The sequence below is a fragment of the Suillus plorans genome (genome assembly GCF_016647745.1).
Source record: "Suillus plorans strain S12 chromosome Unknown HD556scaffold_54, whole genome shotgun sequence".
In the NCBI taxonomy this organism is placed as follows: Eukaryota; Fungi; Basidiomycota; class Agaricomycetes; order Boletales; family Suillaceae; genus Suillus; species Suillus plorans.
In genome coordinates, this window is record NW_024537438.1 from 14,150 (window position 1) to 28,358 (window position 14,209).

Below are 14,209 nucleotides of genomic sequence, written 5' to 3' on the forward strand. Positions count from 1 at the left end.
ATAGAGTGCGAAAATTTAATAACAATAGCATCACCTGATCAATTAAATTTAAGCTTTAAGTTTTCAACAGCATCTCTGCGGAGGCTCAGCCTTGGCCTAATCAGGGGGAGGCCCAGCTGATTATCATTACTAAGCGGGACCACGTGATCCAAAAGTAGATATGATTCACTGATTGCACTTGTTCGTTTTCTCTTCTCGTGTTTGCTCGTTGTCATTTTTCTTAGTAGAGAACCCAACATACTTACCCCATTTTCCGTCGATTAGTATCTGTCAGTGCACGTAGCATCTAACACGTCGAGTTCTAGGCTGCCCGCCGGTATTGGGGAAGAAGACACCTCAATGTTGCCCAGTGAGATTTGAGAATTGGCTGTGCTCGAATAGGGCTTTCAGGAATATGTTCAACCGTTTTAGCACTGCCAGGGTTTTGTTCTGTAATGGGACAGATACTTGGCACAGCTTCTTTCGGTTGAAATCGATACCCGTCCATTGTAACACATTGTAATTGCATCTTTTGTTCTGTTCTGCTTTCTTGCTTGTCGGAACGAGATCTGATGATGTTGATCCACGCAGCGTCCCATGTTGCGGTCAACATGCCAGATGCTGTTGAGATTTCGGATGGGATGATAGAGACGCTAGTGATTGATGTAAGTACCTGTTCTGCGCTGCTTCTAGTTTTGACCTTTGTGCCTGTGGTGTCGGACGTTGATACGCTGGGTGAGAGTAATACTGACAGGTTTTTATGAAAGCATGAGGATTTTGAATACATCCGGGTCACTGAACGGTATCATACTCTCATCCTTCCCCTTGATACAGTGTTCACTCGACCGCTAGGCAGGGAAAAGTAGGACAGGACACGTGCAGCAAAATCTATCATTCGTGTTCCTGGATCACAGAAAGAGTCAGAGACGGGATGTGATTTGTGATGCATGTAGGAGCTGGCGGCGATAGTGGAGACAACATATTGTACAGCTGTGCTTTAGTACGAGACGAAGTGAACTGAATGAGCTCTGGCCAAGATGAACACGCATGGTACTAATCATGTGTAGTGCGTGGCGCGACATACAAGGGTATCATAACGAAGACAGGGCAGCCTGCTGTTCCCGACACGTGTGCCAAGACGTGCCATGCGCAAAACAACTCAAGTCGATTTGTGAGGGACTATCGTGTTGCCTGAGGCATACACCGCTGGGTGCAAAATGGGTGAGATCCAGAGAAGATGTCCGTCAGGACCTACAACCCATCCATCCTTGTTTGTAGCAACAGAGACTGGGGTTGAGAAATCCTGGAGAAAGGAGGAGGCGGAATGAAGAGCGTGGAATGGGTTATGTGAAAAGCACATCACAGCTGGCACTTTGGAAGGGTGGGGTTGGTTGAGAAATTCTATATCCCAGACCCGGATGGTTGTCTTCTGAACCAGATACAAGGTGCTTGCCGTCAGATGAGATTGTGACAGACAGAACGCATCCGGATTCCGGTGTGCCCTTGGAAAGTGGGACCCACTCCCTGGCCAGTCTTCATATCCCACACCCGGATCGACTTGTCATCTGAACCGGACACAATGTGGTGCCCATTTCGTGAGAATGCAGCAGAGCGAACATAGTCGGTGTGCCCTTGCAGAGGGGCACCTAGTGCCCTGCCACTGCCTATATCCCACACCTGGACGGTTGTGTCAGTTGAACCAGACACAATGTGTTTCCCGTCCTGAGAGATTGCAACACACAAAACCGAGGCAGAATGGCCTTTGAGAGGGTCACCCACTGCCTCGCTACTCTCCATATCCCACACCCTGGTTGTCCTATCACTTGAACCAGATACTATGCGATTGCCATCCAGCGAGATGGCAATGGACTGAACCCAGCCAGTATGACCTTTGAGAAGAGTACCGAATGCGTCACGAGGGTGTATATCCCGCACCCTAATGGTTCTGTCGTGTGAACCAAACACAACATGAGTTCCATCGGGGAGATTGCAGCAGAGTAGACCGACCGTGCTAGTGTGGCCTTGGAGGGGCGCACCCAAAACCTCGCCAGTGCCAATATCCCACACCCGAATGCTTTCATCAACTGAACCAGACACAAGGGCTGTTGAGGAGGTTATTGAGCATGACCGGATGGATGATAGCACCTAGCGATGAGCCTGTAACAAAGAACGTCATGATCAGTGTGCGCCTCTGTCGGAAGTGATGCGAGATGATAGCCACACTAGGAATATACAAGAGCCTCGTCGCGATACCCAACCCTAATCCTTGAGAGAGAAATATCTGACTGAGTCAGAAACAGAGATTTAAAAATTGGGGAATATTACCTGGTAGTACTGATCCGGTTTCGACAAAAATAACATGAATAGAGATAAACACTCCAGAAACGATCCGGCAATCATGAGATGGTAACTAGCGAAGCTTCCTGAGTATCGTCAAGAACTTCCAACAGAACTACATTCACAAATACCCTCGGTCGTGCAGTGAACCTGCCACGAGGCCCACAAGCATGAGTAAAGACGTGCTAGTGCTCCCGATCCATCTACAAGTCTTGAGGATACTCGCCATGAAAATGTAGATAGAAACTCACGATATAGCAGACGACGTCTCATTTGTCAGGTAATGTTGGGTATAGAAGTCTGGAGGGCAATATCTGCCATCCTGGGCTGGGAGAACTGACAATGACAGTAAGTACAGTACTAGTATTTGGGTATTTATATGCACACACCTGACCACCGTGACTCCATGTCTGCCGAGTCGAACAACTGATGTGGCAAATAGAATTTGCAGATGGAACATTCTTTCGGGCCGAACCGATGGTAAACTCTGAAGAAAAGAAGGCAATAAGAGCTGATCCAAAACGGGGACGTACTAGTCCATGGCGGCGAACACCGTGACGATCTTGCAAGATGATGAGTGCTAGTGAGAGCTGACGTTCATGGACATCCGGAAGTAAAGACATGTCTATGAAGGTGGTTCGAGGTGTTCACCGTGACACGTAACTTAGTAGATCTTAATCCTGTTAGGGTGTAGCTATTTTGACGCGCGCCTCATCAGCAAAAACAGCGCTTGCAATATCGAGCTATGGGGCCTACATTGCCCTTGTTGTCTGGTTGCAACCCCCCCCCTCAGTGTAGCACAACATACCCCCCATTGTTTAGTATTTTGCAGGATATTGCATCCCATATCTCACAGGCCATCCACGTTGCAATGCTATGTAGTTCACCATAGTACCATAGTTTACGGAGTGTCAATCAATAGGATCAATGCGGCAACAATGCCATGCCATTAACACGGAAAAACTCGCTGACTATTCTACTTGACCTCCATCATCTGATATCTCCCCATCAGGCTGCTCGTCACTCACATACCCTTGCTCACTATCATTGTCCTCGCTACCCCTCTGAAACTCCTCAATCGCATGTTGAATATCGTCATCGGATAAGCAGTCGTCATCTGCAACGTCAATCGGCTCTGCTTTGGCATGTCTACTGCAGAATCGGGTGAAAATTGAGTAAATAACATCAACAACGAGCAAGCCACTTACCGGCCAACATCATTGATCTCCTTCTGAATGGTGTCGAGTATTCCATGGTCCTTAGTACGCGAATTGAACTTGTTGAGGTTAGCAAGGTGTTTGGCGTAAACTTCCTTGTATTCGTCACCCGAAAAACTGATGTCGACACGTTCCCCATCAGCCCACTCATCGATACAGCATTCGGCCTGCAATACATGTTGTGAGGTGTAATCAGAACACAAATAGCAAAACTCACCGCTGTGTAGCATAAGGCTATGGCCGGAATGGCGAACGGAGTAAAATACTTTGCGAAGACGATACCTTCGTCCTTTTTGTTGCAGTACCAGACTAGATTGGCGGCCTTCTGGGTTAACTTGGTTTGAAACAGCCCGCTGCGAGGGAGGTTCTTCTTTTTATCCCCGAGGCTCTTCCATGAAGACATTAGGATATTTTAATAAACAGAACTTTGATTACTCACGCGGTAGCACAAGCCGAACTTGTGTTTGAGCTGTTGAGCGAGCTGGCGGTTACGAGATTTGACTGATTCTCTCGCACTTGACTCAAACCCGTAAATGCTCTCGACGAGCGGTCGGACCTTGGCTTTCACCTCGCTAGTGAGATGGGACGTGCGACGTGTGATCTTGAATAAAATAATAGCAGTGGTGCCCATACAACAATAGCAAAGATTTACGTACCATTTGTATAATGTCGTTGTTGAACGCCATCTCGGTCTCATGATATTCACATGCTTCCTTCCATGCTTCCTTCGCCCATGAGACTTGGGTGACACGATCAGGATAAGCATCATCCGATGCAAGTCGACTGCGAAAGTCACCGATCGTGTATTTAATCAGTTATTGCACCGCATCCTCGTAGTCATGGGCTGCAACTCGGCCCTTGCTGTCGCGAACCTTGCGGGGAAGTCGTTGGTCTCTTTGATGTGGGGATGGCTGATCGTCATGGCGGGCACGCTTATGATAGCGCGTGCCGTCGCTCTCTTCTAACGATGTTGAACGACTGTGTTTGAGAGAATCTATTAAAAAAATAAGAAGCAGCTTGGCTACATATATGAGACTTACACTTATTGTCAGAAAGGCACTCGACCTCATCGTCATCGGCCGCTTCATTGTCATGACTTACAAAGACTTGAGTGTCATTCTCGTGTCCATCAGCAAGAGCTTCATCGTCATAGGCATTCTGATCCTCATCTCCATTGTCCTTCTCGTCCAAGGTATTGTTGAGTGATGATCTCGCGTGTCGGAGCTCAACAAGTTCTTGGACCCGGCCTGCTGTCAGTCGATGCAAGGGTGATTTCGGCTGAAAGCACATTAGCATCCCAAACTAATAGTACTTGAAGAGCCCGCAAACTTACACTGTTCACAGGGACCTGCCACTGGTCACGTTTGACGGGTGCTTGCAACTGACTGCGTCGGGCATTGGTGGTGGTCTTATTGATGAACCCCGATTCCTCGAATATTGGTATATCAGCCCATGCAGCGTTGTGTATAACGAGACAAACAACATTACCTTACTGAGTCCATCTTCTTGCCAGCCATGAGATGGCCTCTGCGCATTGGGTGTATTTAACTTTCAGTCATATGGTAAGCCAGCGCTTTGAAACAAAAAAAAAACTTGCCGGTTGTGGTCCTCTAGTAGACCACGGTATTTGCTTCCTAGTCCCTTCAAGTGAACTGTCCGATGACCGAAGTTCTCTGATCGCTTCTCACGAGGTGGGATCTTGCTGAACCGGGCCTTTAAAGATCCATCAACAGCTGGCGCACTGAAAAGATTGATGTCCTCTGTAGTGAACTGTGAGTGCATGTCAGTCACACCATTCCTCCCATCTGAAAGAGGCGCATACCTGTGTTCCATCATCGCGCGCTAGATCAGATTTCTTGCGAGATGAGTTGCTTTTGGGTTGTCGTCGAACCTCTCGAACTTGTTCTTCCTCAGCTGAATGGTACAAAGCTGTGAGTCGCAGAACTGTGTATACAATAGACGCATACCTTGATATAAAGCTCTCTCAGACGGACGACGCTCACGGCGTTCACGCTGTGAGAGTCCAGCATGGCCTTGGTTGATAATCCTGTTGAGGGCTTCTCGAGTTGGTCCTTTGGATGACATGTTGAATAAAAAAGAAGTCAAGATAGTGGTCACGGTATTAAGTAGATAAGATCGCGAGAGACGCACCAGGTTTTATATGTTGGGTGAACGCAAACACGTCCACATGAGAAAACAAATCAACAAATCAACGAACGCCTGAAGACATAAACGCGTCCACCAAGTCAGCAGCTAACAAGAGAAAACAGATCAACAGAGATCGGACGTCAGATAAATGTGGTTGTCACGCCATCAAGTGCAAACGACTCATGAAAAAAATTTCTAACCCAGCCATGGCGGCACAAGGACAGTTGACGGCGTGACAGAAATTCGGACATGTCGGGTTCAATGCACGCACCTTCGAACACCACCGCAATCCAGTGATACATCAGTGAACACCATGTCCTATCGCTGTGATTTCTGCCTTAAGGGCAATTTCCGAACCACGCGAGCAGTCAGCGCTCACATAACAAACGCTCCTGAATGCAGGCACCAGATGGAAATGTTTCGTGAGCAAGTGAACGCGAGCCCAACCGATAACTCACGATATAAAGAAAACATCGATTTTGAGGCCTTCAATGCCTTTCAACAAGAAGCACCACAGCCATCGACGTCACCCACGCCTGATCGTGATCGGGCACGTGCTCAAGAAGTTGTAGAATCGGATCAGCGGGCCCGCGTTGAAGACGTTGAGGATGAGGAACAAGTCTGGATGTGATTCATTCAATCGTATCCAGGCCAAGTTGCCAAAACACTTGGCGAGGCTCAAACAATGTTCCATGGGATACGAGCTGAGCAAGAGGCCCTAGGGCTGGACCCATGGGCACCCTTCGCGGACGAAGAAGAATGGGCCCTTGTCAAGTGGTTGATATCACGGGTGGGACAGACCGCAATAGACGAGTTCCTCAAACTACCAATTGTGAGTTGTCCTGCTAGTGGCGCTTCAATCGTAGACTTACAATAGGAATCCGATGTCCTGCCAGGCACAACACATGCGCACTTCTTTCACCAGCAAATACACATTGATGAAATCTGTGGATAAGCTTCCACACGGCACTGAGTGGAAATTGAAGAGAATCAACGTCGAGGGGAACTTACTCAGAAATGGCCAGTGTGAGCGCGAGGAACTCGAGTTGTGGTTGCGCAATCCTGTCGACTGCATACGGGAGCTCATGGCGAATGCGGAGTTCAATGGTGTGGTGTCATACACACCAGAGAGGGTGTTTGCAGATGTGGAGGGCAAGGTACGACAGTTTGATGAAATGTGGACGGGAGACTGGTGGTGGGAGATGCAGGTAAGTGTCTACTTGTGCCGTAAGGGATCAGACGTACTAAGACCATTGCGCCAGGGAAGATTGCCTGAAGGGGCTACAGTTGCTCCAGTTATCCTCGCTTCAGACAAGACCTCACTGTCTCAATTCCGAGGTGATCAAGAAGTCTGGCCGGTCTATTTGACCCTCGGCAATATTTCCAAGGACATCCGTCGTCAGCCCTCCAAACACGCCTCGATACTCATTGCCTACCTACCTATATCGAAGCTGGAGTGTTTCTCGCGCGACACTCGATCTCTTGAACGCTATCGTCTTTTCCACTACTGTATGACCCAACTTCTCGAGCCACTCGTCAGTGCGGGCAAGGACGGTGTTGACGTGATTTGCCCTGATAGCCGTGTCAGGCGGATGCACCCGATTCTTGCAGCCTACGTCGCGGATTTCCCAGAACAATGCCTGGTATCGTGTTGTATGGAAAATAGATGCCCCAAATGTGTCGTCGGACGCAACGACCGTGGTGACATGAGGCGATCAGCTCCCCGCGAACGAGACTCAATTATGGAGTACCTACGCCAGCACTCGCAGGGTGAATTGAGCATTGAACGCTTCGAGGGAGAGTTAGGGCTGCAAGCCATATACAAACCTTTCTGGGCCACACTGCCCCACAACGACATATTCCTGGGTATGACTCCTGACATCCTGCACCAGTTGCACAAGGGGGTCTTCAAGGATCATCTCGTTAATTGGTGTACAGACATCATCGGCGAGGAGGCACTCGACACCCATTTCAAGTTGATGACTTCATACGCCGGCCTTCATCACTTCCACAAGGGTATTTCGAAGCGGAAGCAGTGGACTGGCGCTGATTATAGAGAACTCCAGCGTGTATTCCTCGGCGTTATTGCAGGAGCAGTTGAGAACAGGGTGATATCAGCAGTACGTGCTGTGTTGGATTTTATCTACTATGCTCAATACCAATCGCACACGGAAAATTCGCTGGCTCGCATGCAAGCTGCGCTCGCCTCGTTCCATGCCAACAAGAACGTCTTTATCGAACTTGAAGTCCGCGAGCACTTCAACATACCCAAGATTCATTCCATGGTCCACTATATCGACTCGATTCGTTTATTTGGGAGCGCAGACGGATTTAATACCGAGCTTCCAGAATGTCTTCACATCGATCTCGCCAAACGTGCTTACCGTGCAAGCAACTGCCGCGACTACGTCATTCAGATGACGACGTGGCTACGTCGGCAAGAGTCACTTTCCATTAAAGATGCATACCTACATTGGTGGGCTTCTCAACGTCTTATCGACAAACCGTCGGACTCTGCAGCTGCACTGGATCTTGTTGAACAAGATTCGGATATCAGCAAATCAGATTCCGACGATGATATTCCCGACCACTCGCGCCAGCTTCACATCATGCCTCGCCAGATCCACCGCTTCACAATGTTGTCTGCCACACGTGGCTACTTTGTCCCCAAGATCTGCTCATTCCCCAACATACCGATTCAACGTCTCATCGAAAACCACGGCACCTCTCAGTTCGTTCCTGCGCTTCAAGCATTCGTAAACGAGCACTTTCCAGGTCAGTTGCATAGGCAGCTAAATGCACAGGACCGTGTCGACGTCTTCAAATATTTGTCAGTGCTCTCGCCAGCTCGACCCCACATTACGAACTCCAAGTGTTTTTTCAAGATACGCGCATCACCAGTGGTGGCTTCGAGGGATCCGCGTAAACTGCCAGCACCTGCTCGGTTTGACACCGCGCTTTTCATCGAAAACCGAGAACTTTACACGGCGAAGGGCATATCAGGTCAGCAATCTTGTTTCGCACTTATCTATGTCGCCTCACTCACCTGTGAGTCAGGGCTGCGAGTTGGTGAGGTGAAGGTTGTTTTTAATCTGCCGTCACGTCTTGGCAAATTTTCGCATCCACTTCTGTATGTTCACTGGTTCAGACCTCTACAGACCTTCGACGATAATTTGCAGACCTTCCGACTTGCTCGGTCATCACGACAGCACGGACCTCATGCAGCCATAGTGCCTGCCACAGAAGTCATTCGTGTGTGTCACGTTATTCCGCGTTTTAGTCGACAGCACGTTGTTGATGAGGAGCAGTTCTATCTTAACAAGTATATCGACTTAGATTTATTCGAGCGCTTGGTGTTGTAGTAGTATATAGCTGATGTATTCATGTTATTATCTATGGAGTATACAGAACGAGGTAACAAGTACATGGTAAGAATTTGCAAGGGGGAGTGATATGGGTTGGTATAGTGTGCTATGGATCGTGGCCCAAAGCTCGGTGGTGCTACGGAGGCTACGGGTAGGTATATGATGTTGTAGGTGGCAACTGCCACCCGAGCTTTTTTCTGATGCTGCCGCGGTCGTGACCAGCTGTGATGCCGCATGACGCGCATGTGACACCTCACATCATGATTTTAATTCACCCCCTTTCTTGCTGCAGCCTGATGGATGGATGATGGAGCCCAATCATCCGCTCCTTTTATGGGTACCTCCAGCTTCCCGATATGCATTTTATCCTCCTGACACTGCACTGGTGATCCCGACGGGATGGGTCGAGCTTGACTTGAGCCGCATGGCGCATGGGCATCGCTGGTCGAGTTGCCGAAATGTGAGTTCTTAGTCTTTACAGATCATCCTCGTAGTTGCTAACATCAACCCTGCTAGCTCCATGTAATGATGATTTTATTGTTGCAATATCGAGTGTACCACTTCATTTTTTGATTCTTTGTCAATGTTATACCTAGCATCGAGCCTGAATTTCCGGTTGTCGGGTAAAGCGGTGCAAGTGGTACTGTCACAGAAGCTATCGATATTTCAGGTTTCAACTATACCACACTGTGGATAGTGATTCCAATCAAAATCATTGGAAAAAGTACTGATGCTGAAATTTTCATTGGAACTTCTACTGAAATCGCAGGTAGTTAATTTTATTGGAGTGCTGAATCCATTTCAGCACCAAATTTCAGCACCATTTTCCAATGAATCCAATTCAGCACCACTTTCAGCGCTATTTTCCAATGAATCCAATTCTCCAGCATAGTCTGGCTTAGGAAGAGTCGGAGCTGGTCCGAGTGTTAGCTTGGGGAGAGACACAAGCAGGTGGAGCCACTGGGAGGGCGGGAAACTTGCTTGTGAATCTGGTCATGCACTGACTCTTGTGCGGCATGAATCAAGATAAGCATCTTTACACATTCTAACAATTATGATAACACTGGAATACGCTCAGGCTGCAGTAACAGTCTGCCGAGATAAATAAGAGAGTGTGCTGGGTGGGGGCAAGGAAGAGGAAATAACGAACGTCAAATTTGAAGAACGAATGTCGTAGGTAGTAGGTCGAAAAATGTAGGAGAAGGGTGGTATATATTAGGGGTTATAGCTAAACCTACTAAAGATACCATGGCTTACTGGTAATGATGCTATGTACGATGGTCCAGGTCATCCATTCAATCCTTGCCCTTGGTGAATTCTCAATGGGTAATAAGTGACACAGTATGTCATGTCACTAGTGACATAATGTCACCATAGTCAGCACCATTTATTTTTGTCATTCTTGAGCAGAATTTCAGCGCATTATTTCAGAGTAAAAATTCAGCGCAATATCACTGAAATTTCAGAGTAAAAATCGGAACTTTCAGCACCTCGATTTCAGCACCTTGTACTGTGAATTTCATTACATTATCAACTGATTTGGCCTAATGAATTTCATTGGATTTACTACCCACAGTGACCAGATATCTAAAACCAATCGGGTCTCGAAGCTCATTGATATCCCTTACATCCTGTTCGTTCCTCTCAATCTACTGATTCAAATGCTTCAAATACAAATACATACCACCAAACATGCCTGTCGACACTTCATGTGCAGCGATGCGATTCAGATGTCATAGGAATAACGATGTATCGGGCTCCAGTTCGACGGCCATACATACCTAAGCGTCGTGAATAGTCAGCGAGAGCAAGAGATCGATGATGATGTCACTGACGATCCAAAAACATTGTTTGTCTGCCCCAGTGTGTCCACCAGAGTAATAGCAACGGCGCGCTTCGCAGGTTCTCTTGAGAAAGTGTCGCTGATCCACTTCAAGAGCAACAAGTATCGAGCGGTAACTCGAGCTGCATCAGGAACCTGTATATTTCTGAGTATAGGAGTGACGTATCTATGGACACTGGGATCTGTGCGGGAAGTCCATGCATCTTTCACGCTCTCAGCGACCAACTTTAAATGGGTGCGAGTGCCGGCGCAGCATGCAAAACATCGGAATTTGACTTCGGCAGCATTCCGAGGCTCGGAAGTACCATAAAAGCTGAAGTACGTTGACCCGCGATATCAAACAGTTGGTGCAGGCCATCGGCTACTGTGGGAAGAGCACCAACCCTTCTGATTCAGGGAAAGAAGGCTGAACTAAACTCCGGCAAATCAGACACGGCCTCTCTGATTCCAGTGGACGACGGTTAGTAAAGAGTAATGCGGGAGGGAACCACGCGGAATGTAGGACACGACCTTTGATATGAAACAACGTACATGCGTGATGCATCAGTATTGTAATTTTAATGTGCCATAGAATATTAGCATTTCGCTGAAGAAGATTTACACTGACGTACGGAATCGTAAACGTCTCTAGGGATCAGACTTGCTGAGGTGATTGCACAGTCATTCCTCTAGGGACTCCGAGTATTGGAAAATGCGATGCCATTTCTGTCATGCTATGTTCTACATTGTTATTGTGAGCTCCAGCGCATATCTAGTGTCAATAAGCAAGAATAGCTTCTAAATAATTCATACCAATCCGGGGTCTAAAGCTGAAGAAACTTGATGCGAGTGTGAAACTTCATACCAGATCGAAGAGACCATCTATCACAGCCAAACACCATATCTGGCAAATCACTTCAGGTCGCCTCTTCTCGCGTATCGGAATCCGAATCGGAAGAAATTGCACAACACGCCTCTTTATCATCCTGATAGCAATCAAGCGAGGGATGAACCTTGATGGAAAGGACCTGCTGCCGTTCCCTAGTGTTGTTGGCCAAGTACAAGAAGAGAGCTAAGTCTTCATCTCCGGAAGCCATGAACCAGATGAAGACCTACCTAGGACACGCGCCTTTTGAGAAACATGTGTCGCATTATGACAAATGTCATGGCACCAGCCAGTGAAACGATCTGTTATGTAGTCGATTTAATTGCACTCAGCATGAACTCTGGATAAAATGACTGTAAGGGTCGACTTACCCCGGAGAACAGACCCGGTATCCACCACGTATAATTAGATGTTAGCAGAGCGCCAGATATGGGTGTTCCTGGACAAAGAATTATAATCTGAAGCTAGAACCGACACCATTGCGCCCACCAATCAAACCTCCGATTCCTATACAGTGATCGCGACAAGTTTGAATAACATGGAAATAATAGTAATGATAATATTCACCAGCAGTAAAGAGACAGATGCCCATCCGTGCGCTACGATCCACGTCAGATGGTTCGTACGTTCAAACATAAATGATCACTTGCCCAAGCTCAGAGACGTCAGGCGTTAAAGTAGCCATGAGTGGAGTCAACATCGCAACGTCTACATGCAGCGATGAACCCGTGTTAATGATAGCTGAAAATTTACTTACTCAGCCCTGAAAGATAGCCATAAATCACGCCAAGCACAACGACGCTTGCCAAGCTACTCAGCCCAATCATGGCAAAAATGAGGACACTGCACAAAATTGCCGTCACTGTGGTTAAATTCACAACCCCCGTGAACCCTGCAATAAACCCTGACGTGAATCGCCCTAAGCAATTGGACCCATTCAAGATCACTAACTAGAGATTCTGTCAGCAGACGCCGCGGATGACTTGCACATTGCTGGAACCCACAGAGTAAAACGAAAAATGAACACTGATACCGTGCTTGATAGAGTCTAGTTGAAAGAAGAATAATGGGTAGTAGAAACCGATCTGGCAAAGAAAGCTCCTGCAGGATGGTTATTTGGAGAAAGTCAAGAATGTGCGTTGCAGGTCTCACCCTATGACCATGAGCATAAATGGTAGATCACGAATACATTTTCTAGCCGCCACGATATAGTTCACCGGTATCGCCGGCGGATCAAGGCGAGTTCGCATGCACAAACATGCAGTTAAGAGAAACAAGGTGATCAACCCTGCGCTTATACGGACGCCGTTGGCAAAACCAAGAGGGCCGTTGATGAGGTTGTTGAGCATGATCGGATGGATGATGGCACCTAGCGATGAGCCTGTAACGACGAACGTCATGACCAGCGTGCGCCTCTGTCGGAAGTGATGCGAGATGACAGCCACGCTAGGAATATACAAGAGCCCCGTCGCGATGCCCAAGCCTAATCCTTGAGAGAGAAATATCTGACTGAGTCAGAAACCGAGATTTGAAAATTGGGGAACATTACCTGGTAGTACTGATCCGGTTTCGACAAAGATAACATGAACAGAGATAAACACTCCAGAAACGATCCGACAATTAGGAGATGGTAACTAGTGAAGCTTGTTGAGTATCGTCGAGAACTTCCAATAGATCTACACTCACAAATACCCCCGGTCGTGCAGTGAACCTGCCACGAGGCCCACGAGCATGAGTAAAGATCCGCTAGTGCTCCCGATCAATCTACAAGTCTTGAGGATACCCGCCATGAAAACGTAAATAGAAACTCACGATATAGCAGACGACGTCTCATTTGTGAGGTAATGTTGGGTATAGAAGTCTGGAGGGCAATATATCAAATGGTCCATGCTCGCTTTTGTCTGCAGCAATACCTTGATAGACACCAAATGAAGTGATATAACTATTAAATTAAATCAGCCATAGAGCTATTTCCTGCCAACACCTCCACCAGACTCACCCGAACCCGCAAAACTGTACCAGAAACCTGTGTGAACTGAGTAGGAGCCAGCTCAAATATTTTGCCTTCTTACGCTCCAAAAGCAGTTGCCCAACCTGCCAAACCACCTTCGGAAAACTCGTGCGGGCTTGAGGGAGAGTCCCAACTCTTGGAGACTCGACATGCTTCCAATATCTCTGGGCCCTCTTTGTCGTCTTGCAGGGAAGCCACTTCTGCATGAACCATTCGAAGTTCTGATTCGGCTGCCATCCTGGGCTGGGGGAACTGACACGGACAGTAAGTACAGTACTTGAGTATTTATATGCATACACCTGACCACCACGACTCCATGTCCGCCGAGTCGGACAACTGATGCTGCAACTAGAATTTGCAAAAGGACATTCTTTCGGGCCGAACCGATGGTCAACGTTAACAACTCTGAAAAAAAGAAGGCCTGATAAGAGCTGATCCAAAATG

General features: G+C 47.6%; 4 protein-coding genes across 4 annotated transcripts; 1 reads left to right on the plus strand and 3 right to left on the minus strand.

The window, feature by feature from the left end:
* Nucleotides 1–1,052: 1,052 nt before the first annotated feature.
* Nucleotides 1,053–4,219, minus strand: HD556DRAFT_1491621 (WD40-repeat-containing domain protein; the record flags this gene model as incomplete). The annotated part of the gene is made up of 7 exons (XM_041308807.1): nt 1,053–1,408; nt 1,456–2,081; nt 3,359–3,465; nt 3,525–3,700; nt 3,751–3,921; nt 3,973–4,134; nt 4,190–4,219. 7 exons carry the CDS (start codon nt 4,217–4,219, stop codon nt 1,139–1,141), a joined length of 1,542 nt encoding a protein of 513 aa, XP_041156927.1. The 3' UTR covers nt 1,053–1,138.
* Nucleotides 4,220–4,348: 129 nt separating this feature from the next.
* Nucleotides 4,349–5,618, minus strand: HD556DRAFT_1446498 (uncharacterized protein; the record flags this gene model as incomplete). Its single annotated transcript, XM_041307102.1, has 7 exons — nt 4,349–4,527; nt 4,574–4,811; nt 4,867–4,962; nt 5,022–5,060; nt 5,127–5,303; nt 5,356–5,447; nt 5,501–5,618. The coding sequence occupies 7 exons, from the start codon at nt 5,616–5,618 to the stop codon at nt 4,349–4,351; spliced, it is 939 nt and encodes a 312-aa protein (XP_041156928.1).
* A 748-nt stretch (nt 5,619–6,366) lies between these two features.
* Nucleotides 6,367–9,043, plus strand: HD556DRAFT_1446500 (uncharacterized protein; the record flags this gene model as incomplete). The annotated part of the gene is made up of 4 exons (XM_041307103.1): nt 6,367–6,513; nt 6,578–6,889; nt 6,944–8,684; nt 8,739–9,043. 4 exons carry the CDS (start codon nt 6,367–6,369, stop codon nt 9,041–9,043), a joined length of 2,505 nt encoding a protein of 834 aa, XP_041156929.1.
* Nucleotides 9,044–12,317: 3,274 nt separating this feature from the next.
* On the minus strand, nt 12,318–14,002 carry HD556DRAFT_1446501 (major facilitator superfamily domain-containing protein; the record flags this gene model as incomplete). The annotated part of the gene is made up of 11 exons (XM_041307104.1): nt 12,318–12,353; nt 12,401–12,462; nt 12,512–12,704; nt 12,759–12,855; nt 12,907–13,259; nt 13,304–13,388; nt 13,441–13,518; nt 13,567–13,615; nt 13,668–13,696; nt 13,754–13,780; nt 13,827–14,002. The coding sequence occupies 11 exons, from the start codon at nt 14,000–14,002 to the stop codon at nt 12,318–12,320; spliced, it is 1,185 nt and encodes a 394-aa protein (XP_041156930.1).
* Between the last annotated feature and the right edge of the window lie 207 nt (nt 14,003–14,209).